Here is an 18455-nt window from a genome sequence, read left to right as displayed (position 1 = left end):
TGAATCAATGTTAGGTTTTCTGCCAAGCGTCACAGTGAATTACGCGTTTTATACACGCGTTTTCTAATCATTTGCTAAGGCCTTCAACTAGCCGCGCGCGTTGCTGCCCTTGGCACAGACCGAGAACGCTGTTCCAGATAAATCTCCTTCTCCATAGCATAGCCAAGGTGAGATAAACAGTGCAAAACCCTGTTTCTCCCTCTTTTCCTGGGTCACGCTAACACTGTGAACTGTGCTAAGGACGGGCAGATCGTGCCTCTGCTGATCGAGAACTCCAGACCGGTGCGGACGCTGCTGTTGCAGATGCGGTTTTCCTGCAACGGTGCAACGTTTGCTGATAGTTTTTGTGGTACGGAGAAGCTAGTGCATGTTTCTAGAAGCCACAGTCCTTGACTCATGTTATGACCTAGAGCAATCGATCGATTCGACGCACTGTACGTGTTGTGTTGGGTCGCGCTGTAGGAAGAAATCCATTGACGGTCATAACAATTGGATTAGACGCGCCGCTGTGCCTTCGAGAACATGGCTTCTCGCGACCTAAATAGTTACGCCAACATAGCATTAGTAAGGTAAAAAATAGACTAAAACGTGACTGTAGTGCGACCCATTTCATAGCTCACACATGTGTGTTGGTTGGTGTATAAAGTCTCTCAATGACGCTCGATCGCATTGACGGTTGCTGATGCACGCACGCTTCACTGAGGATCAGGAACTTACCTTCAGAAACACACCCAAAACTGCCAACCCATCGGGATGGCCAGCGGCCTCGGCGAAGCTTTTGTACTTGCTCTGGTTCCAGTGGACCAGGTGCAGCTCACCGGCAAACGATTCACCGTCCACCGTGTGCTCGGAGCCCCGCGAATCCGAACAACCCCAGTGGCAGTGGAACTGCTCCAGTATGAACTGCTCGTTATTCAACGGTCCACCGGTCAGCAGGGATCCCTTGCCGTTCACGTCCACCCGCCAGCAGTAACCGGGGTTGACCAGGCTGCGTGTGTTCTCTGGGACGTACTTCCACTGCAGGGGCTTCTGTTGCAAATCCCCGGACTGTTGCGTTTTGGAGGTGACAATATCGACCGGCGATTGGCGTTGGCCACGCGCCTGCGGGAACATTTCGGGCCATTTCTGGGGACCTAAAAAGCGAAGCGGAAAAGATGGGGTCGTGGTTAATGTGGTGTAGTCAAAGCCGTGATGGTAGCAATGATAAAGAGGGTAATGTTTTGTGTTTAATTTTTTATAAAGTCATCACGGAAATGCTCGCGCAAATTATTTATAAGGTAATAGTCGTATCGCGGGCGATCCATTGGACAGAATCGATCCAAGGTCGTGTGACAATTTCATAATGGAACAGAATGAAACCACCCTTTAGGTATCAATTAAGCTTATGAGATGTTTGCAGTGCAAACGAAGCTGCACAAAATGTGTCCTCATTGCATATTGTTCTAGAGTATCTACCACAAAAAGAGGGAAAGAGAATGGCAGCACGGCGTGATAACCACTTGAGCACGATTTGCCTCGTAATTACTTCATAGAATATATCATCCCTTTCGCTGCAATGTGAGAGCAGTGTATGGGCTATTTAGTGGCTAGATCCGCGAGGCATGTCAACGAGAAACGATTAGCTGTCGCGACCGTGGGCGTGATGCATCCGGAGAAGCAGCGTGCCTGATGCAGTGCCCATGTGGTCGGTTAATAAAAGTGAAAAACGCTCATGAAACAAACACCACCCACCACTTGATCCGCACGGATTGCCCCATTAAATGTCTACTTAATTAAAGACCTGAGGAGGAAACAACATTAAACGCACTTGGCAACGATGTTCTGGAACGCTGACTAGGCAAAGCTGCCAGCAGCCGAAGCACAAGATTGAGCAAATGACATGATTGACGCTGTAAATTGTGATAAGAAGCGCGCAAAATGGTAATTTGGGATGATAAGATTCGTTGAACTAACTGATGTTTGTAGGAGGCGCACGTGCGCCAAATTTGAATTAACAAAAATAAGCTACATTTTTCTCGCGAATCCCTTATCTCTCAACGCTCTCGAGTTTATGAAATGAGCTGCTGTTGTTTTTTTAAAACAAGCTCGCCATGGAATCAGCTGAGCCGAGGTGTCGTTTATCTTTCGACAGCCGCGAGAAACGAGTCCGAGACCTATGGGCGAGTTGATTGATGCATTTTGATCTCCTGCCATTCAACAGGTAATCTATCTGTTCGCACTGTTTTGCTTTTCTTTCATCAAAAACGGCGGCGATCGATGGATGTTTGAAATAAAAACGTCAATTCTCGATCCATTCTGACGTCAATCATCTTCAAGAACCCAATCATGTTTAAAGTGCCAACAAAAAGAGGCACTTGATCACGTTCACGGTTGCCTTCAGCCTGTTTCTGATTACTAGCAATATCGTTTGAAATGTTTGTAAAGCTGCTGATTCTGTGATCATTGCACTGATCGTAAGAAAGTCTGAAAATAGCACGTAGAAATTATGTGCAGAGGAAATTTTGTTCCACATACAGTGTGCAAAAGATATTTGTCCAGCGCTGCCTCAAATGTTCTATATGACTGTTTTTTATCCAACAACTAAGGCAATATTTTTACCTCCTAGAAACAAAGATATTACAAAAACAGTCGAGCATGGTACTAAAAACACGCAAAATGCGTTTGTCCACCACAATGTATTCGGTTGTAATGAATTATACGGTTTTCACTTGCAATGTAATCAAATAATCATTAATTCTCTCCATTTCAACGTTATGCAGTCGAGTTATTTATCTTAAGCGCATCTTTAGGGACCCATTTGATAGCCTTATCACCAAGAAGTTAGGCACCTAGGTTGCTACAAAACTGATTCATTCAGATTCTTTAATTAATCTTGACACTTATATGTAAAAAGTATAGCAAAGCAAAATAAAAAACACAGCTACTGATGTGCTATTTTTAATTTTTGAATTTTTTAGTTGTTGGATGAAAACCAGCCATAAAGAGCATTTGAGGAAGCGGTGGACAAATTTAATTTGCATACTGTAGATAAAGACGGGACTGCGGAACACAAGCACTGCACCGAGATCTATCTTTACGATGAATCTCCACAAATCTAGTACGATTTGCCGTTTTCAATGGATTCTGTGGCTTGTAGCAATCTAATGGCAATAAAGGCATATAGACATGTCTATTAAACACTTGAGACGCTGACCGTGATAAGCATACGGAATCTTTGCCAATCTTTGGCACGCTTCGGTCTTTGCTATCGCTTCTTAACCTCACCCTCCATCCATCCATCAGCTGTAGGTTATGTTGACCCGTACACTCGGTGCGCTAACCGCTACGCAAACGAGATTTTTATCACGTGTTGCGGCGGCGGCGTCGTTTGTTTGTTACATTTGACAATTGTTCATACGCTCCCCCTTGTCTGTAATCAGTATGACGACAGTCTACTCATTCCGTGAGTAATGCTGGACGAAACAATGGTTGACGCGTTATGACGCGTCATCTACGCGACTCACTGCCGAGTACGCAACCAACGAAGACGCATGGAGGAGACGTTTGCTTTTTTAATCGCACAAACCATATATAATTCCGAGACACAAACAAGTGTATCATTTCGGAGGAGAACTATACATAAAAACATATGATTCGCTAGCTAATGGGCGGACAAGTGCCGTGTCACTCGTGAACCGAAAACCACGTGCGTCAGAGGGTTTTGTCATCATCAAGTGCTATTTGCTTAATCATAGACAATTTGAGTACTGTATGCGTACGTGTCACTCGCTCGTTTTGCACGGATGCAATGGTCTTCCACGGGAACGGAGTTATTCCGCATTTCAATAGGTTCATTATAGAACACATTATCATTATGTACACTTATAACAATGTTTTTCCAATTGGTAGAGATATGATGTTGATGTTTTGCAGATCACTATAGTTTGTTTAGTGATGTTTTTTAACCCTCGGTTGGGCACCCGGCGTTTACCCCTTCGTTGGGCACCCGGGTACCCGGGTACCCCATTTATGTGCATTGCATTGTTATGTTCTTGTATCATCGTTTGTATCACTTTTATGATAAAAAATGTGTTCTAGAACTAATTTAAGAGTCTTCGGAACGTATTTTTCTTTAAAAATCACAACAAAATTCAATTAAAACAATAAAAATAATGAACACAATGCATTGATACCCCTTCGTACGGTCATTCTCTACCGCGTACGTCGTAAAGCAAGCAATAAGATCGTAAAGTGATCGAATTTTCCAGCAAATATGTTATTGAAATTATTGATTTCTTCGAATAAAACAGTTTGGAATTGCCATAAGGCACTTTTGAGTCATAAACAATTGAGTTAATTGGGCACAATTGAGCTACGAGATCAGACCAGTTGCTACATGGTGCGTTCAGAAAGTAATGAGAATTTATTTTTTTCTGACAAAACGGTTTGAGATAACGTGTTTAATTTTTAACGATAAGGTAGAGGAAGGTTTTAGCTATCAATCGCACTTTATTTCGTTCGGCTATGACCAACTGAAAGAAAATGGGACGATTTTTCGTGAACCATGTTTTTAATTGATGGAACACCGTAGAATGTCCCCTTTCTATGGGCCATTGGTCTGGCGCGGATCATGCGGATCTTCTTCCTGGCGCGGATCATCCGGACCTACAGAAAAACATTCCGTTGGTGCCAGTAATTCATCAAGTTCTCCTACATTTCTGTTTGCGTGCTCTGTGTCAGGAAGAGGTCCGCGATGGGCTGTACCAGTGGTCCATAGAAAGAGGGCGTTCTACGATGTTACATCAACTAAAAACATGGTTCACGAAAAATCGTCCCATTTTCTTTCAGTTGGTCATAGCCGAATGAAATAAAGTGCGTTGAATAGCTAAATCCTGCCTCTATGTTGGCGTATAAAATTCAATACCTTATCTCAAACCGTTTCGTCAGGAAAAATCCAGTCTCATCACTTTCTGAACGCACCATGTATATTGGTCTCTGTGGTGTACGAAAATGCCGCCTAAACCCTTTTTGATGAAGATTAGTGTATAATTTTGCTCATATGTTAAGAAAATTACACTACACGAACCATTTTTAATCAGTTTGAGAAATAATATATAATTTAAATTGCACATAAAAGGATTCAAAATATGTTGCTTATTTTTCTCCTATTGCTCATGGAAAAGCTCAAAAGTTATTAATTTTTCATCAAAATATTGTAGTTTACCTAATTAACGATTAATAAACACGTCAACATGGATAAATGTTGATAAAAAGTGTTGTTTTGTGTTTATAAACATAGCCCATGTGCATAGCCAACGTGTGGGGTACCCGGGTACCCGGGTGCCACTGGGTGGGTGTTAATTTCATCGGGCCATAATTACCTTTAAATATGAGTTATCAAAACAATTTCAACGTCAATTCGGCTTGAAATGAGTTGTACTTTGGGGATCCGGAGTTTCGTAAAAAAATATTGACGGGAAGGCATTCATTTTTTCGTTGAAAGTTGAAATGGGTACCCGGGTACCCGGGTGCCCAACCGAGGGTTAAGTATAAAGAAATGATTTTATCGAAAATGATTCTTCTAACCAATGATTCCAGTCTAATACTGTTCCTGTCTCGCCAGCATTCAAATCTAGAACATTAAAACACCTCTAACCATTGCATTTGCTCATGTACTCCAAACCACAGTCGCGTCAATGTAGCCTGCAATCCGAAATACCGATAGGATCGTTATCCAGCTCATTAACTACACTCGTGGCTGTGGAATGGAGGTTCATTTAAATGGACACTATGTCTGTTTTCAGCCGCTTCATAGCGATCAGTTCTAATACCTGCAAGCGCCCCGTAAATCAAACTTGCTACATCGAGGAGACGCCTCAAACTCCCGGCCAAGCACGTGCTCTAGAGCGTGCTGTGCGACAAAGGCAACAATTCCGACGACATTCGTGTGTATAGGTAGCTGTTACTCTCTGCCACTGTCGCCTATCCAGTTACTCAACCGAGAGAAGCGAAAAGTCCCGTGCCCCGCACCTCGACGAGTCGTTCTTATCACGTGACTGGACACGGAAACCGGTTCCCAGCAATGGCAAACGTGGAATCGGGGAATGGCAACTGGCCTCCCCCGGGGGGCGCAGGGAATTTACGCGAACCGGTTCCTCGATTCCACCTCAACACCGAGTGACTTACAGAAGCATCAAGTTGACTAAAAGTGGACGTCAGGGGACCGCACCTCCGCCGGTTTTTTGTTTATGTTTCCTTGCAGACTACCGCACTCACCGGCTCTAACCGGTGTTGCCTCGCGTTTCAACTCACACAACTCACCCAGATTCTGCCTACCTGCCATCGCTGGATGGTTTTGGAGGATTTAGGTTATTCCGGGATGATGGGTAGACACCACCAACACCGGCATCCCGGCAAGTGACTCGTCTACGGGGAGTCCGTTCAGTCAGTGTTGCTAATTGTAGCTATTACAAAGTTTATCGCGGCGCGCACATTGATTGATTTTCTACGTTTACTGTATTCTGTCCCTTCTAAACTTAACACAATAATGTCAATGATTTCGTTTAGTTATCAAAGTAAGCTTAGCGGAAACAGATACACTTTATTATAAACTTTTAGGCAGCGTTATCTAACGCAGCTAATGTCGCCGCGATTTTGGCAAACACGCGGAGCTGTTTATCTTTGTGAGCATTTTGCCAGCAATTTAGAGGCGGTTGTCCTTGTTCAAGATAATCTTGAATCATTCAGCTTTTGCGAGTGTATTTTTTTTTTGTTGTTGGGGGACCGCGGAACTATACAAATATGGTAACGACAGGTTTTTTGTTCGTATCTTACATAACGATTAGGGGAGTTGACTGACTAAAGGAACAATTTTTAAGAAAAAATTCTCTTTTAATAAATACAACAAGTGCTTTATTTGCAGTGTGAACATTTCCTGCATCCTTTAATAAACTCATTCAATGCACTATTTGGCGAGCCAATCTTTCTAATTGGATCGTTCCAAAAACCAGTCATGGAATAAACATGGCAACAACTCAATGAAGCGAGTTGGTTGAGTAATAGTTTCTCACACCTCTTTGGAATCGTTGATTTATGGAAGGCCGATTGCACATTCATCCTTTGGATGCAAATAAGCACGTTGCGAGAATGTTACCCTGTGATCAGATGAGATGGCGTGTCTCGTGTTGATTGATCTTGTTTAGCCCCAGAAGCAAAATGTATATTACACTCACTCCCCCTCCTGGCTACCCTTTAGTCGTCTATCAATTGTCTGTTCCAGAGCGTGTCTGCCACCACCATCAACACCATCATCAGCAATCTCAACTCATCACGTCCAATTTTTCGAGAACTCGATGTTCAGAGAGCGAGAGCGAGATAGAAATGGAGAGAGAGAGAGAGAGAGAGAGAGAGAGAGAGAGAGAGAAGGGGGGAGCAAAAATATAAAAAAACAATTCACATTCAGAACTGTTATCAAATGTTCAATGTCAAATCACTTGATCTTTCCGCGCATTTTTGCCACCAAATCGGTCGGTCGGTCGGTGCGTGATCGTACCGAGTGTATGGAAACGAAAACACGGGATGGAAACAACCAATTGGGGCAAATGGCATGGCCACACCAGCGTATTAAGAGATGGCACACAGCTGATTGTGAGACGGCGGTGTTACGAAAGATTTAATTTGTTCTTGTGGCGTTCTACGGTGTCGATCGCGGTTGATCGCGACCATTTAACTTGGTTACAACAGCACTTCCAAGGTGACTTTTTGATGAAATTGTTTGTTGAGCTCGTTTACTGCTGTTACAAACCGGTTCATTCATTTTAAAAGACGGCTTCAGAATATGGAAATGTTCCAATTTCTCAGCACTGTATTGTTGGTGGCATTTCAATTGTCTTCTCATGGAATGAGTCATCTGTACAAACACAAGAAGCCTTCCTTTTCGTCAACCAAATAAAAACATTAAACAATTCGTCACGTGGGTGCTTCGACAGTTTTCTACCAACGCCCCTCTGTCTGTGTTTCATCAATGGATGTTTCTAGAAGCAGTACAGCACACAAAAACCGCTCAAGCGCCTCTCTTGTTGCTTATGGGGAAGGAATTTCTATCGGTCGTAACCGTTTGGCAGTGGCTACTCTGTCTGTTCACCCTTTCGCACACATCGTACCACATCCGGACCAGCAGCATAAGAGGTGGACGGACAGCGGTTTGTTTGGAAGCTAGCAGCTAGCGTCACTGATAACAGGTGCGTGATTGATTTTATAGGCCACCTCGCAGGCAACGCTCATGATTGATAATGCTGCTGCCATGCGCACGGCGTGAATCTCGGTGCCACACGGCGCTGACGGTGGATCACGGCGAGCACCGTTCCGATTGGCCAACTTCTGGCTCGGTGTGGTATTTCTGGGCCGCTTGCGGGCGTGCGGCCAACCCCTCCGGTTGGCATAATATCATTGAGCCACGGCAAAACAAGCAAACAGCATCACGGACCACACAATGCTCTGCGTATGGAAAAGGGTATGAAATCATCGCGTGTCCGTTGCGGAATCTTCGGTCCGATTGAACGATCCGCAGATTGGTCTTCGTCGCCCGAACTTCGAATCGAATCGATCGTTGCTTACGCACTTACCATTCAGCTGAGTGTAGCCCCAAGTGACGGACATGTTTGGACCTTTTATCGGCGTTTTATCGGTTTCGCTTTCCCAAACACTGGCCGCGAATTCAAACGGAGTGCAAGAGTCTTCTGTCGGTCGGTACCACGCTTGCTAACAGCAAATCTCTAGCTTCCCTTCGTTTGCTATCACTTTCTCGCTCGCCCAACACACAAGCACAAGCCACTCCGATCGTTTATTATCAGCGCAGCACTCACTTCACTTCTCTGACGATCCGATCGTGCGTGGCGGATGCAATTTCCCCGTACTCGTCTCTCGTCTCGGCGACTGGAAGGAAAGCCGTGGCGGTCTGCACTGGGAGTGGACGTAAACAAACGAGTCGTTGCCTCGACGCGAGAGCCACGCAGGAGCCTCCTCTTCCACCTGGTTCAATGATAACCGGATCGAGAGCGACTCGGTGACGACACTGAACGGAGAGCGCACACAAGTTAGAGAGTCGGACCTCGGGACGGGCAGCAATGCCTACGGGACAACGTATACGGGAAGATAGCTGAGGATGACGACAGACAGCAGCGCGCACGACCGACCAACTCGACGAACGAGGAAAAAATGCCTCCCTCCTCCAGCCGAGTGGAGTGTTATATGCGACGAACGGGCGTGTTGCGAGATGCGTTACCACTACGTCCACGGACCACGGATCGCTGTTACTCCAACATGCACACCACAAACGCCACAACTATTGTTTGTCGCTGTCCGCGAGACGAACGAGGAAAATTAATGGAAACTCACGCAGCCGGTTCCAGGCGACGCCGTTTCGTTTCGTACAAAACAACCTACGAACGACCGATCGAAGGCTCCGATCGCTGTGATCGTCCGGTCGGTGTTGGTGGCGATGGTTGGCTGTAATCATGACAATAATATTCTACACATTGTTCCTGCTGCCTCATTGTCAGCGCCACGTGGCCATCGGAACGACGGAACTGGCCGGGGGCGAACGATATTCGTCACCTGACCGTCCCACGGCGCGACAATGATGATGGACAGTAAAATGTTTTCTAAATTGCTACCGAAATAATAGCCGCAGCTAATTGAGTAGTTTAGCAGTTGGGTTGGAATGTTTTCCACAATAATCAGTCACCAGACGACCGTCTCACACAGGGACAACTCGATGGTGTGTTCTGCTTTCGTCTCCTACCCATAGGGTGATCTTACATACCTTGTCGTTAAGATCTCTTGTTTACATTGCCATCCGATCAATCCGTATCAATTCAACACCAACAACAGGTGCAACATACAATAAACATGTGATGTCCAACTTAATAGCCCATTTCGCGAGAACAACACCACGAATGGTAAACAGCAGCTTTATTCCAGTTCAGTTCAGGAATCTCGGCGAATTTCCCACCGTTTTTATTAGCGCCAAATACCAAAAACGAGACAAATTTATGGTGCGTTAAAAGTAATAAAACAACCATTAAATCAACCGTGACATAGCGCACAGACTGTCGCTTTAATCGTTGACTAATGAATGGCATTAAAAGAAACGAAATAAAACTGATAACCGGGTGATAGACAATATTGAGCAGTGTTGTTGTGAATTGGTGCTTGACATAATTTTGCATACATTTTAATTTGGGAGTCGCAGGTCGTGTATATTTTAGGATCATGTAGCCAGCAAGCTTTTGCACGTTATCTGTTGCTCGCCAACCAATATTTGTTGATTACAGAATAAGCTTAACAAATCCGAACGATTGTAATTATGGTCAACGTGAAACACATTGTCACTTTCTTTGGAGAAAATAATAGAATTATAAATGAACGACCTTTTTAACATTCAAATAATAATGAGTAACGAATAGTATGAATAGCAGTCAAATGAACATGCATAATACTATTATGAAAAGAATAAAGATTCTGCTGCCATAAACATACGGCTCGTCCGTCCTTATATATGTTAAAAAAAAAAAAAAGATTCTGCTTAATTGCAAATACTGATGACGCACGGGATGTAGCAATTGTGTTCATATTCGTTGTTTTATGATCATTAACTCATTTTAGGTTTTCTGTCCTATGAGTCCGGCTAAGACATTTGAATAACGTTTGCTAATAAGTTAGTGATACTTGTAGCAAATTAACAAACAACATAATTAAGAGAAAAGACAATATTATTAGAAGAGCGTTGTCTTCTTGCTGTCAATATTCAATTGAAATCGATTCAAGTTAATAAAAGTATGTATATTTTAATTATCAAACACTAGATTAATATACTTAAAACAATTAAATCAATGAAAAAAAGTTATATTAAAGTTGAAATATTATTATAGCGATGAGTTATTGAATACAAAGCAATCTAATATTGTTACGAAAATAAAGTACTGTAATGTTTAAAAGAACTTTAAAGTCGATTATGATTTACAGCCACTTGATACAAACGAATGGTCACTGTTGACCATTGTTCGTCAGTCTGGCTAGCGTCTAAGGCAGTTCGTATCTTTGATACAGATAACAACTGGCCTACGAGTACATGGCGCTTGGTCATTAAATGATCCCTCTAATCCCTACGCTAAGTCAATTGATCGATTTGTGGTTAAATCGATTGCTTCACAGCTGCATTACTACTTTGCGCCACTTTATCGTCAGTATCAACAGACCCTCAGACCCACGTGACCGTGATAAGACCTTGTCTGTTTCGATATCGCCAGCTATTTTCGACTGGCGCGTGCGTAAGCGAAGGTGACGAGCGATCCCTCAAATTCCTCTGTCGGGTGGTCCAGTAAGTTCGAAATGAAAATTCAAATATTGTTCTCACCTGAGCCAATCGCTCCGCAGCGACACGATCTGATTAGCGTGATCACTCAGGAGTGTGAGCGCCGCTGTGGATCGCCAGCGAGTTTCTAGTTTATTCTGCTAATGATTATCTTTCCATATTTGATCTTCGATTGGTCGACATTCGTGTTGAGTTGTTTGGCATGTTGGCTTCAAATAATGTTTAAATAGAACAGTCACGTTGCTTTGGGTTAGGTCCAAGGGGAAACATGCATTTCCTAATAGATATTTCATGTTCATGTTCTATAGTGTTCGTTCTACTTTTGTTGGTCCTTACTTGTCCTGCTTGTCCAGCCAACCATCCAACCACCAATGTACGATAGTGCGCCAAGACTGATAAGCTATTTGAGCCTTGAGTGGTCCGGGTAACAACCAAATGCCAGACCGCCAGAAGACCGCCTGGTCTTTTTTTTCGTTTACCTTGCTAGGGCTATCTCTCGGGTCTTATTTGAATTTTATTACATCAAACTCTCCACTTTCCCACTCGACCTGCCGATCACACGCAAAGGCGGGGTGGTGTGCAAAACTCTCGCGCCACATGTCTGAAGAGCTACCGTTGTTTTTCTCAAATCTCGGCCCCATCAGACCTTGGAGAGGAAGATAGAACTGGTCTCGGAACGAAGCAAAACAACGGCAACGCATCTTATCTCTCATTTTATCAACAAAAAAAATCATACCACTATCTTTGGGGTCGATTCCGTCGGCTAGGTGTCCAGGTATCAATCGGGCGCTAATAACCCACTCTGTGGCCGTCCCGTCAGTCAACGCGGCTGCGTGGTATGAATGATTGATTCATTGCTATTCTATTATCACCAATGTCCTAATGCACTCGAATGTTTCCTTTTTTATTTCGTTACTTCGCTTCCCATGCGCTTCCATTGTTAACATCATTTTGTGAGTGTTTACACACGGACCATTGAATCATCGGCCTCGCTCTGATATCTTGTTCGAGTGCCCGATAAGAATTGAGATGTTGCCAATATAAACACTCTATGCGGTCCCAGTCCTACTTGAGTGATATTCCAAAAGCTTATTTTGTTCGAGTTACTTCGATGATTTTATTGCTTTTGTTCTTCGTGTGACTTCAGGAGCGAAATAGGTTATCTTCAAGCTGTGTTCCGATTATGGACGCTGCTATGGTGAAGCTAACAAAGTAAATTTTAATATATTCACATTAACATATTTCAACTCTTTATTGACCACACCAAATGCAGCTAGTACTAATAATAAATATTCTTAAACAGATACAATTCCGGTTCGCTACGAGTTATGTATGGACGGCTTATACCTCCGTTTTATCACAAGATATCGAGTCATGGTATCCGCTCTAGAATGCCGTCAGGTCGAGGTAATCCTGATCAACCCATTGGTCGTCCTTCGGGAGCTGTTCCGGTTTGATACCCCATGAAGTGGTCAGGGGAGTTGTATTCTTATCCAACGACAGGTAGTTAAGAACGGCTCTGTCGAAAAAGTGCGAACTCATTGGCAGTGCGTTCCCGGGAATCGGAATGTCTTCCGTGATTGCCCAGATGGATATTTTGGACGTCTTAAAGTTCTTTGAAAGAAAGAAAAACCGTATTAAGTGTTTGAGCCCTGCGTGATAAGAGAATCGTTGGTATACCTCTGGCAAGCAGTGATGCTGTTGGCAGAAGTACTTCGTTCCCGCTTCCTGATGGCACAGTGTACCATCGGGAAAATACGAATCGACTCCCAGATCGTTCAGATCAAACCGTGGAGCATAATAAGCGTCGCTGTCCGCCCGCTTACAGTAGATCGCGCAGCTCATCCAGAGTCGCTTCGAATCGTACGGTCCCTGTATGCCACGGCCATTCGGGTCCAGTCGGGGCAAAAGTTGGCTGAACTCGCGGCATCGTCTACTAGCATAAAATGGAACCGGTTCTCGGTTCGTGCCACACAATGCTTGATCGTCGCAAACTGCAATGTCGAGTGCAACTCCCTCACAGCCTTGATCAGTGTTGACTGGCACAGGATTATCGCATCGCCGAGTCCGACGTCGGAAACCCGTCGATTGTTCCAGACAGCCCGATATACAATCTTCGTCGTTCCATTCACTCCACCCGCCGGGTACAACGTTCGTTGGCCTTTTCTTCTGTTTAATGCAAACTCCACCCTTACACCACTGCGAAGACAAATGAACAACAAAACGAAAAGTTAGTAATTTCCCAGTAAATCAGCAAAAATTGGCGACAGGAATTGATTTGAAGAAGGCCTTCAAGTAGTCTTAAATTAAATTTAAAACAGGCATGTATTCCTTTTAAGTTCCATCTTCTCTTATAATTCTTGCCTAATGGTTAAGATCTGATCAGTGGTGGAACTCCTTGTACGTCAGTATAACTTGGACACAGTATTCAACACCGTAACGCCTTATTGAATGTAGCATCCGCTTGTTGTACGGGCTAAACTTCCATATTTGCTTTTTGTGGTTCTTCCTACTTCGGTGGCTGTTTTCCCTTCAGTAAATTTTGAAACTTGAACGAAACAGTTGCGTCTAACGCTTAACAACAGGTTGTTCATAATGTAACTACTGACTGAACCGCGCAAAATCTGATTGACGAATAATAATCTGATTGACGAATAAGGGCAACAACAAAGGCATCGTTAACCTTTTCATCCGCAGCAAAGAAGCTGGTTTGAAGTGTCCTCCGACTAACTAGCGGAAAGACTCTCAAATACGTTAGGTATTTTTACCGTCCTGCCAAGAAGCTTGCTGTATCTCGGGTTCACTGGAAAGAAGACTATTGGCAAAGTTACGAACATGACAAAACCCTTTTTTGTCACAAATTATCCACAATTATGTTACTAATTGTCAGAAGATTTTAGGCCATTCCTTCGAAGATCTTCTGATATTTTGTAGCATAATGTGCTTCAAATCCAATTCTTAAGGACACAAGATCCTGTGCTATGTGTAGTACTGCTATAAGCATCATCAGCATGGTTAGGAGATAAGATGGAAGAACTTGGTGTTGCTCGCATGGAGAACCTGGTCCTAAGCAGGGAGATGCTAAGTCGTTGGGAGATACACCCGAAAGAAGAATGAATGGAGAGGATAAGAATTCCAAGTCAGTAGAGAGGACACCCATGCCAGGAACGGGTTCTTGGATTTTCCAAAAAAAATCATGTCGCAGATTTCAACACTTTCTTGCAAGAGAAAGGTAAAGGAATTTTAGGGATATTTTCTCTCGTTCTCACACGATGGCGCTAGTGTGCTCGAAAAAGCGTCCTCTAGCGGTGAACGAGAGAAGCTCAATTTGAATCGAACGTTTTTAAACTGGTAAAATGCACATTATTTATCACACATCGGTTGCAGATTCACGCCAACAAAAGTCAGAATTCTTTGAAACCAGCATAATCCCTAGCCAAACTCGCTCGTCCGTTGCTCGAAATGGAAGCTAGGGTGCCTCCAACAAGGCAGTTGTTCACGTGGCGATCGTTAACAGGATCATCAGTGAAGAAGGAAAGGCCTGTTTCTAACGATTCTTATCACATCGCTCATTGCCTAAACAAACGTAGGCCATGGGACAAGCTACGCTTTAAATCAAAACAATCTTTACGATGCAATTTTCAAAGGAACACTATACAGCACCAGAAAATGGCTTCACGACCTTAGGACATCCGAAAAAGGCGTTCCTACATCCAAAGGGATTCCATTTTGGATCAAAGGTCAGAAGAAATACGCCTTACATGATACGAACAAACGAAAATGACATGAATATCTTAAGCTAGACTTGAAAGCGATAACATAGAAGATAGCTAGTTCACTCTTTTGTGTAAACTTTTTTTGCAAGAAAACCGTAGCTACGAAACCAAGGATGCTTTCAAGGATGGTAATGCAGCCAAGAAGGACGCTGAAGCATACAAATAAAACATTACAACATTAGCAAAAAATCATAAAATACCTTATTATCACCACAATCAGTGCCTTCTAAAGCTGGACCAGCAAAGTAAAATCCCGTTCGATGTGGCGTACGACATCTTATATTCTGGCAAATTTCCCGTATGTCTGGCGATACCAGAATGGCATCGGTGTCTCTGTAAAGAGCGATTCACGGTGACAATTGTGCATCTTAAACCTTCTATCTGCCATCCGGTACTTACGTGAGCAGTACTTCACATTGCTTTTTAGCCGTCCACACCTGCCCCGGATGGTCATAGTATTTGGATGTATTGTACTCGGCGACTTCTTTCGCTGTCGTTTCAAATAGACAACTGGCCCAACTGAAAGGTAAAGAGGTAAATGTAGTGTCCATTCGCTTTGTAACGACTGTTATCGTACTTTAACTGTGCAATTGCATCGGCACTGCAGCTGGACCACGTGGTTTCACCCTGCGTTCCTCTCGACGGTGACATCACAAAGCCATCCTTTGGGCATCCATTCCCTACCGAATCGTGGTGCATTCCTAAACTGAGACCAGAAAGAGAACCAGTACTAGATGAAATGGTCGCTCCTTGATGCAATCTGGCGCTTACTTGTGTCCAATCTCGTGAGCCGCTATAAAGATGGAAGTAAATCCCGACGATGGATATGGTTTCCCGAACACGTTCCGCGTACCAAACTCCGCTATCACGCACGCATATTCACTCAAACACACGCCACCAACAGTCGCCAAGCCCATGGTAACACCATTTCGGCGACCATTTTCGATGGCATAGAAATCCAACCCGGAGAGATACAGCGCCATGTCCCAGCGGCCCTGGTTGAGCGTGGTTTGATAGGAGCAAAAGGAGTTCAGCAACAAATTGCTCTCACCGTTGTAGTGTGGCATTGCCGATGGTTGTGAGCGCATGATTTCTAAATACACTAGAACGATATCGACGCCACTTCCTAGCGAGGGATGCTTGTAGAGCGCTTGTATGCCATTGATGTACGCTAGCAAGAAATCTTTTAAGGCATCATCGTTGTGCTTAAAGTACGGTGAAAAGGTACGATAAGCAGCCTCATCAAAGAACACGGCCAATTCGACGGTTGGTTTGCTAGGCCGGCGCAAGGTCGCAGCGGTTCTGTTACGGCCATCTTTCACGTCGATCTCTTCCAGCTCGTTGGAGGTATAGTTTCGCTGGGCCAAGGTGTCACCGAGCAGATGAATCGCGGATTGGGCTCGTCGACGAATCAGCTCATAGGATACGTCGGGGGGAGTGTGAATTTGAAGCGTTTTGATAAGATGAGGTCGGCGAAAGGATACCTTCGTAGGGTTTCCATCGTCGTCATCCAAGGGGATGATCTCTAGATCACCCAAGGAGTGAAAAATTACTCCAGTCTAGAAATTGGAAGAAAGAACACTTTTGTTAAAGCTGTGGTATACGTGTGTTAATAGCATTATGTTAAGCATGAACCGTCCAAAGAAAGCACAATTCAAACTGATGTTTCTTCATTAATTTTTGTTTGATTTGAAGAGAGATAACCCAACTGATTACGTGCATCACATGGCTAGCAATGTATTCTCGTAACATATCACGGAGAAGAGGTGGCTACACGGATCTTAGTCATCGCCATGTAACTATTGTCTTCAGGGCCGTCTTTCACGTTTAGGCCCGAATCTCTGCCAGTTTGGATTTTGATTGAATAAAAACTAAATACATTAGAAACTAGTGGCCTCTCTTCTCCCTATCAATCTCTTGATAATAAAATTTGCGATATTACAACGGTGTATCCAACTGCTAAGCAGCTTCTATAGTGTATTTACAACCCAAATTATTACATACAAAAGTGCTATTTCCGTACAGCCAAATACGAAATTAAGATCTTTAGCGGTGCCATTTGAAGCTAGCGATTTACCACAAATTACCAGAATTTTGTCAACAAAAGAGGTGTTCTGTTCCATCAGGACGACGTAAAGCAACACGTGTTTGTATTGACTTATCAGACACACCGAGAGCTATTTAGATACATCCAACCGGTAGTTCAATCCTGGGACTAAGCGATTGATCGGCACCTTTTCGGCTGACTAAAAAAAATCTAAATGCTAAAAGACTGGAATCAAAAGTAGCATATAAAACTCAATTGCTAAACTTTTTCGCCAATAAGAAACCCAACATTTAAGACTGTGAATAAGTTCATCAGCCACACGATTATGAAATTAGTTGACGAGTAGCAATTGCACAGGACAACCTGCTGTGGATAGTGCCGGTGCATTCGCGAAGGCATTGGTAGATGCTCGAAGGGACTTTTAACGTGCGGCATCCACTTTAAAAGATTTCGCAAGTTACTAATCGAAGGGGGTGTAACAACTTCGAACTACCCTAAACGATCGCGCTATGCTTGTTTAAAAAAATAAAGGGGCTCCGTTATCATTCCCACTTGAGGTTACAATATTATACAACACACAGGACAACAATATCACCAAAAATCATAAAACGCATTGTCGCGCATCGTGCATATAATACTAAAAAAGACGTGATTTCGGAGAAACACTTTCTACTTTCATGTTCCACTAACAAAATCCCCACTGCTCCCGGGATTTCACTTCATTTCGATTTCGTTGATCGTAAACATCGTCGGTCTCAGTGAGTCACAGGCACCGCCGCTACCGGTCGACGAGATCGTGGCTGAAATTAACACTTCATTCCGGTCGGTTTTTAATACGTACATATCTATCGACACCATTCTGTGACACTGCTGCGGTGATATTGCCATCATTATGCACGAAATGCTCACTGTGGCCACCGGCGGCATCGTTTAGCACTTTCGTCGCTCGATCCTGGATCGTCTTGAAAACGGTTTCCCGTGTGGTGAGCACCCGGTTCGGTTTGAGGTGTAATGCGATCGGTGTGTTTCGGAACGTGAAACTCAGATTTAGAGCCTTAGCGTTGCCAGAACCACCGGCCGGAAGGGGTTGCACTCGAAGATCCACCACTTCAAAGTAAGGCCAATCACTTTCGATCGTGGTTCCAAAATACTTTAAACCATCGACACTAGCAGCTCGATGCGATCCAGGCCCGTTCCCGGTCTCAACGATCGAATGGCCATCGACGGAATGACCCACGATCACTATCAACAATCCACTGAACAGCACGAATTGAACCAT

General features: G+C 43.8%; 2 protein-coding genes across 2 annotated transcripts in view; both read right to left on the bottom strand.

The window, feature by feature from the left end:
- The window catches only part of LOC126581329 (carbonic anhydrase 2), a 12733-nt gene extending 3543 nt beyond the window's left edge, over positions 1–9190 (bottom strand). The window contains exons 1-2 of the mRNA XM_050244904.1: positions 8604–9190; positions 718–1133 (exon numbers count right to left, since the gene is read on the bottom strand). Of these exons, the coding sequence (XP_050100861.1) occupies positions 718–1133; positions 8604–8637 (450 nt within the window). The 5' untranslated portion in view covers positions 8638–9190. The remainder of the gene's footprint in view (positions 1–717; positions 1134–8603) is intronic.
- Positions 9191–12693: 3503 nt separating this feature from the next.
- On the bottom strand, positions 12694–18455 carry LOC126575605 (A disintegrin and metalloproteinase with thrombospondin motifs adt-2-like). The gene is made up of 7 exons (XM_050236383.1): positions 18018–18455; positions 15901–16688; positions 15707–15835; positions 15529–15648; positions 15330–15462; positions 13034–13552; positions 12694–12967 (listed from the first exon to the last, which is right to left on the bottom strand). The coding sequence occupies exons 1-7, from the start codon at positions 18453–18455 to the stop codon at positions 12740–12742; spliced, it is 2355 nt and encodes a 784-aa protein (XP_050092340.1). The 3' UTR covers positions 12694–12739.

This window comes from Anopheles aquasalis, chromosome 2, assembly GCF_943734665.1.
Source record: "Anopheles aquasalis chromosome 2, idAnoAquaMG_Q_19, whole genome shotgun sequence".
Taxonomy (NCBI): domain Eukaryota; kingdom Metazoa; phylum Arthropoda; class Insecta; order Diptera; family Culicidae; genus Anopheles; species Anopheles aquasalis.
This window is presented reverse-complemented; position numbering and strand designations above follow the sequence as displayed.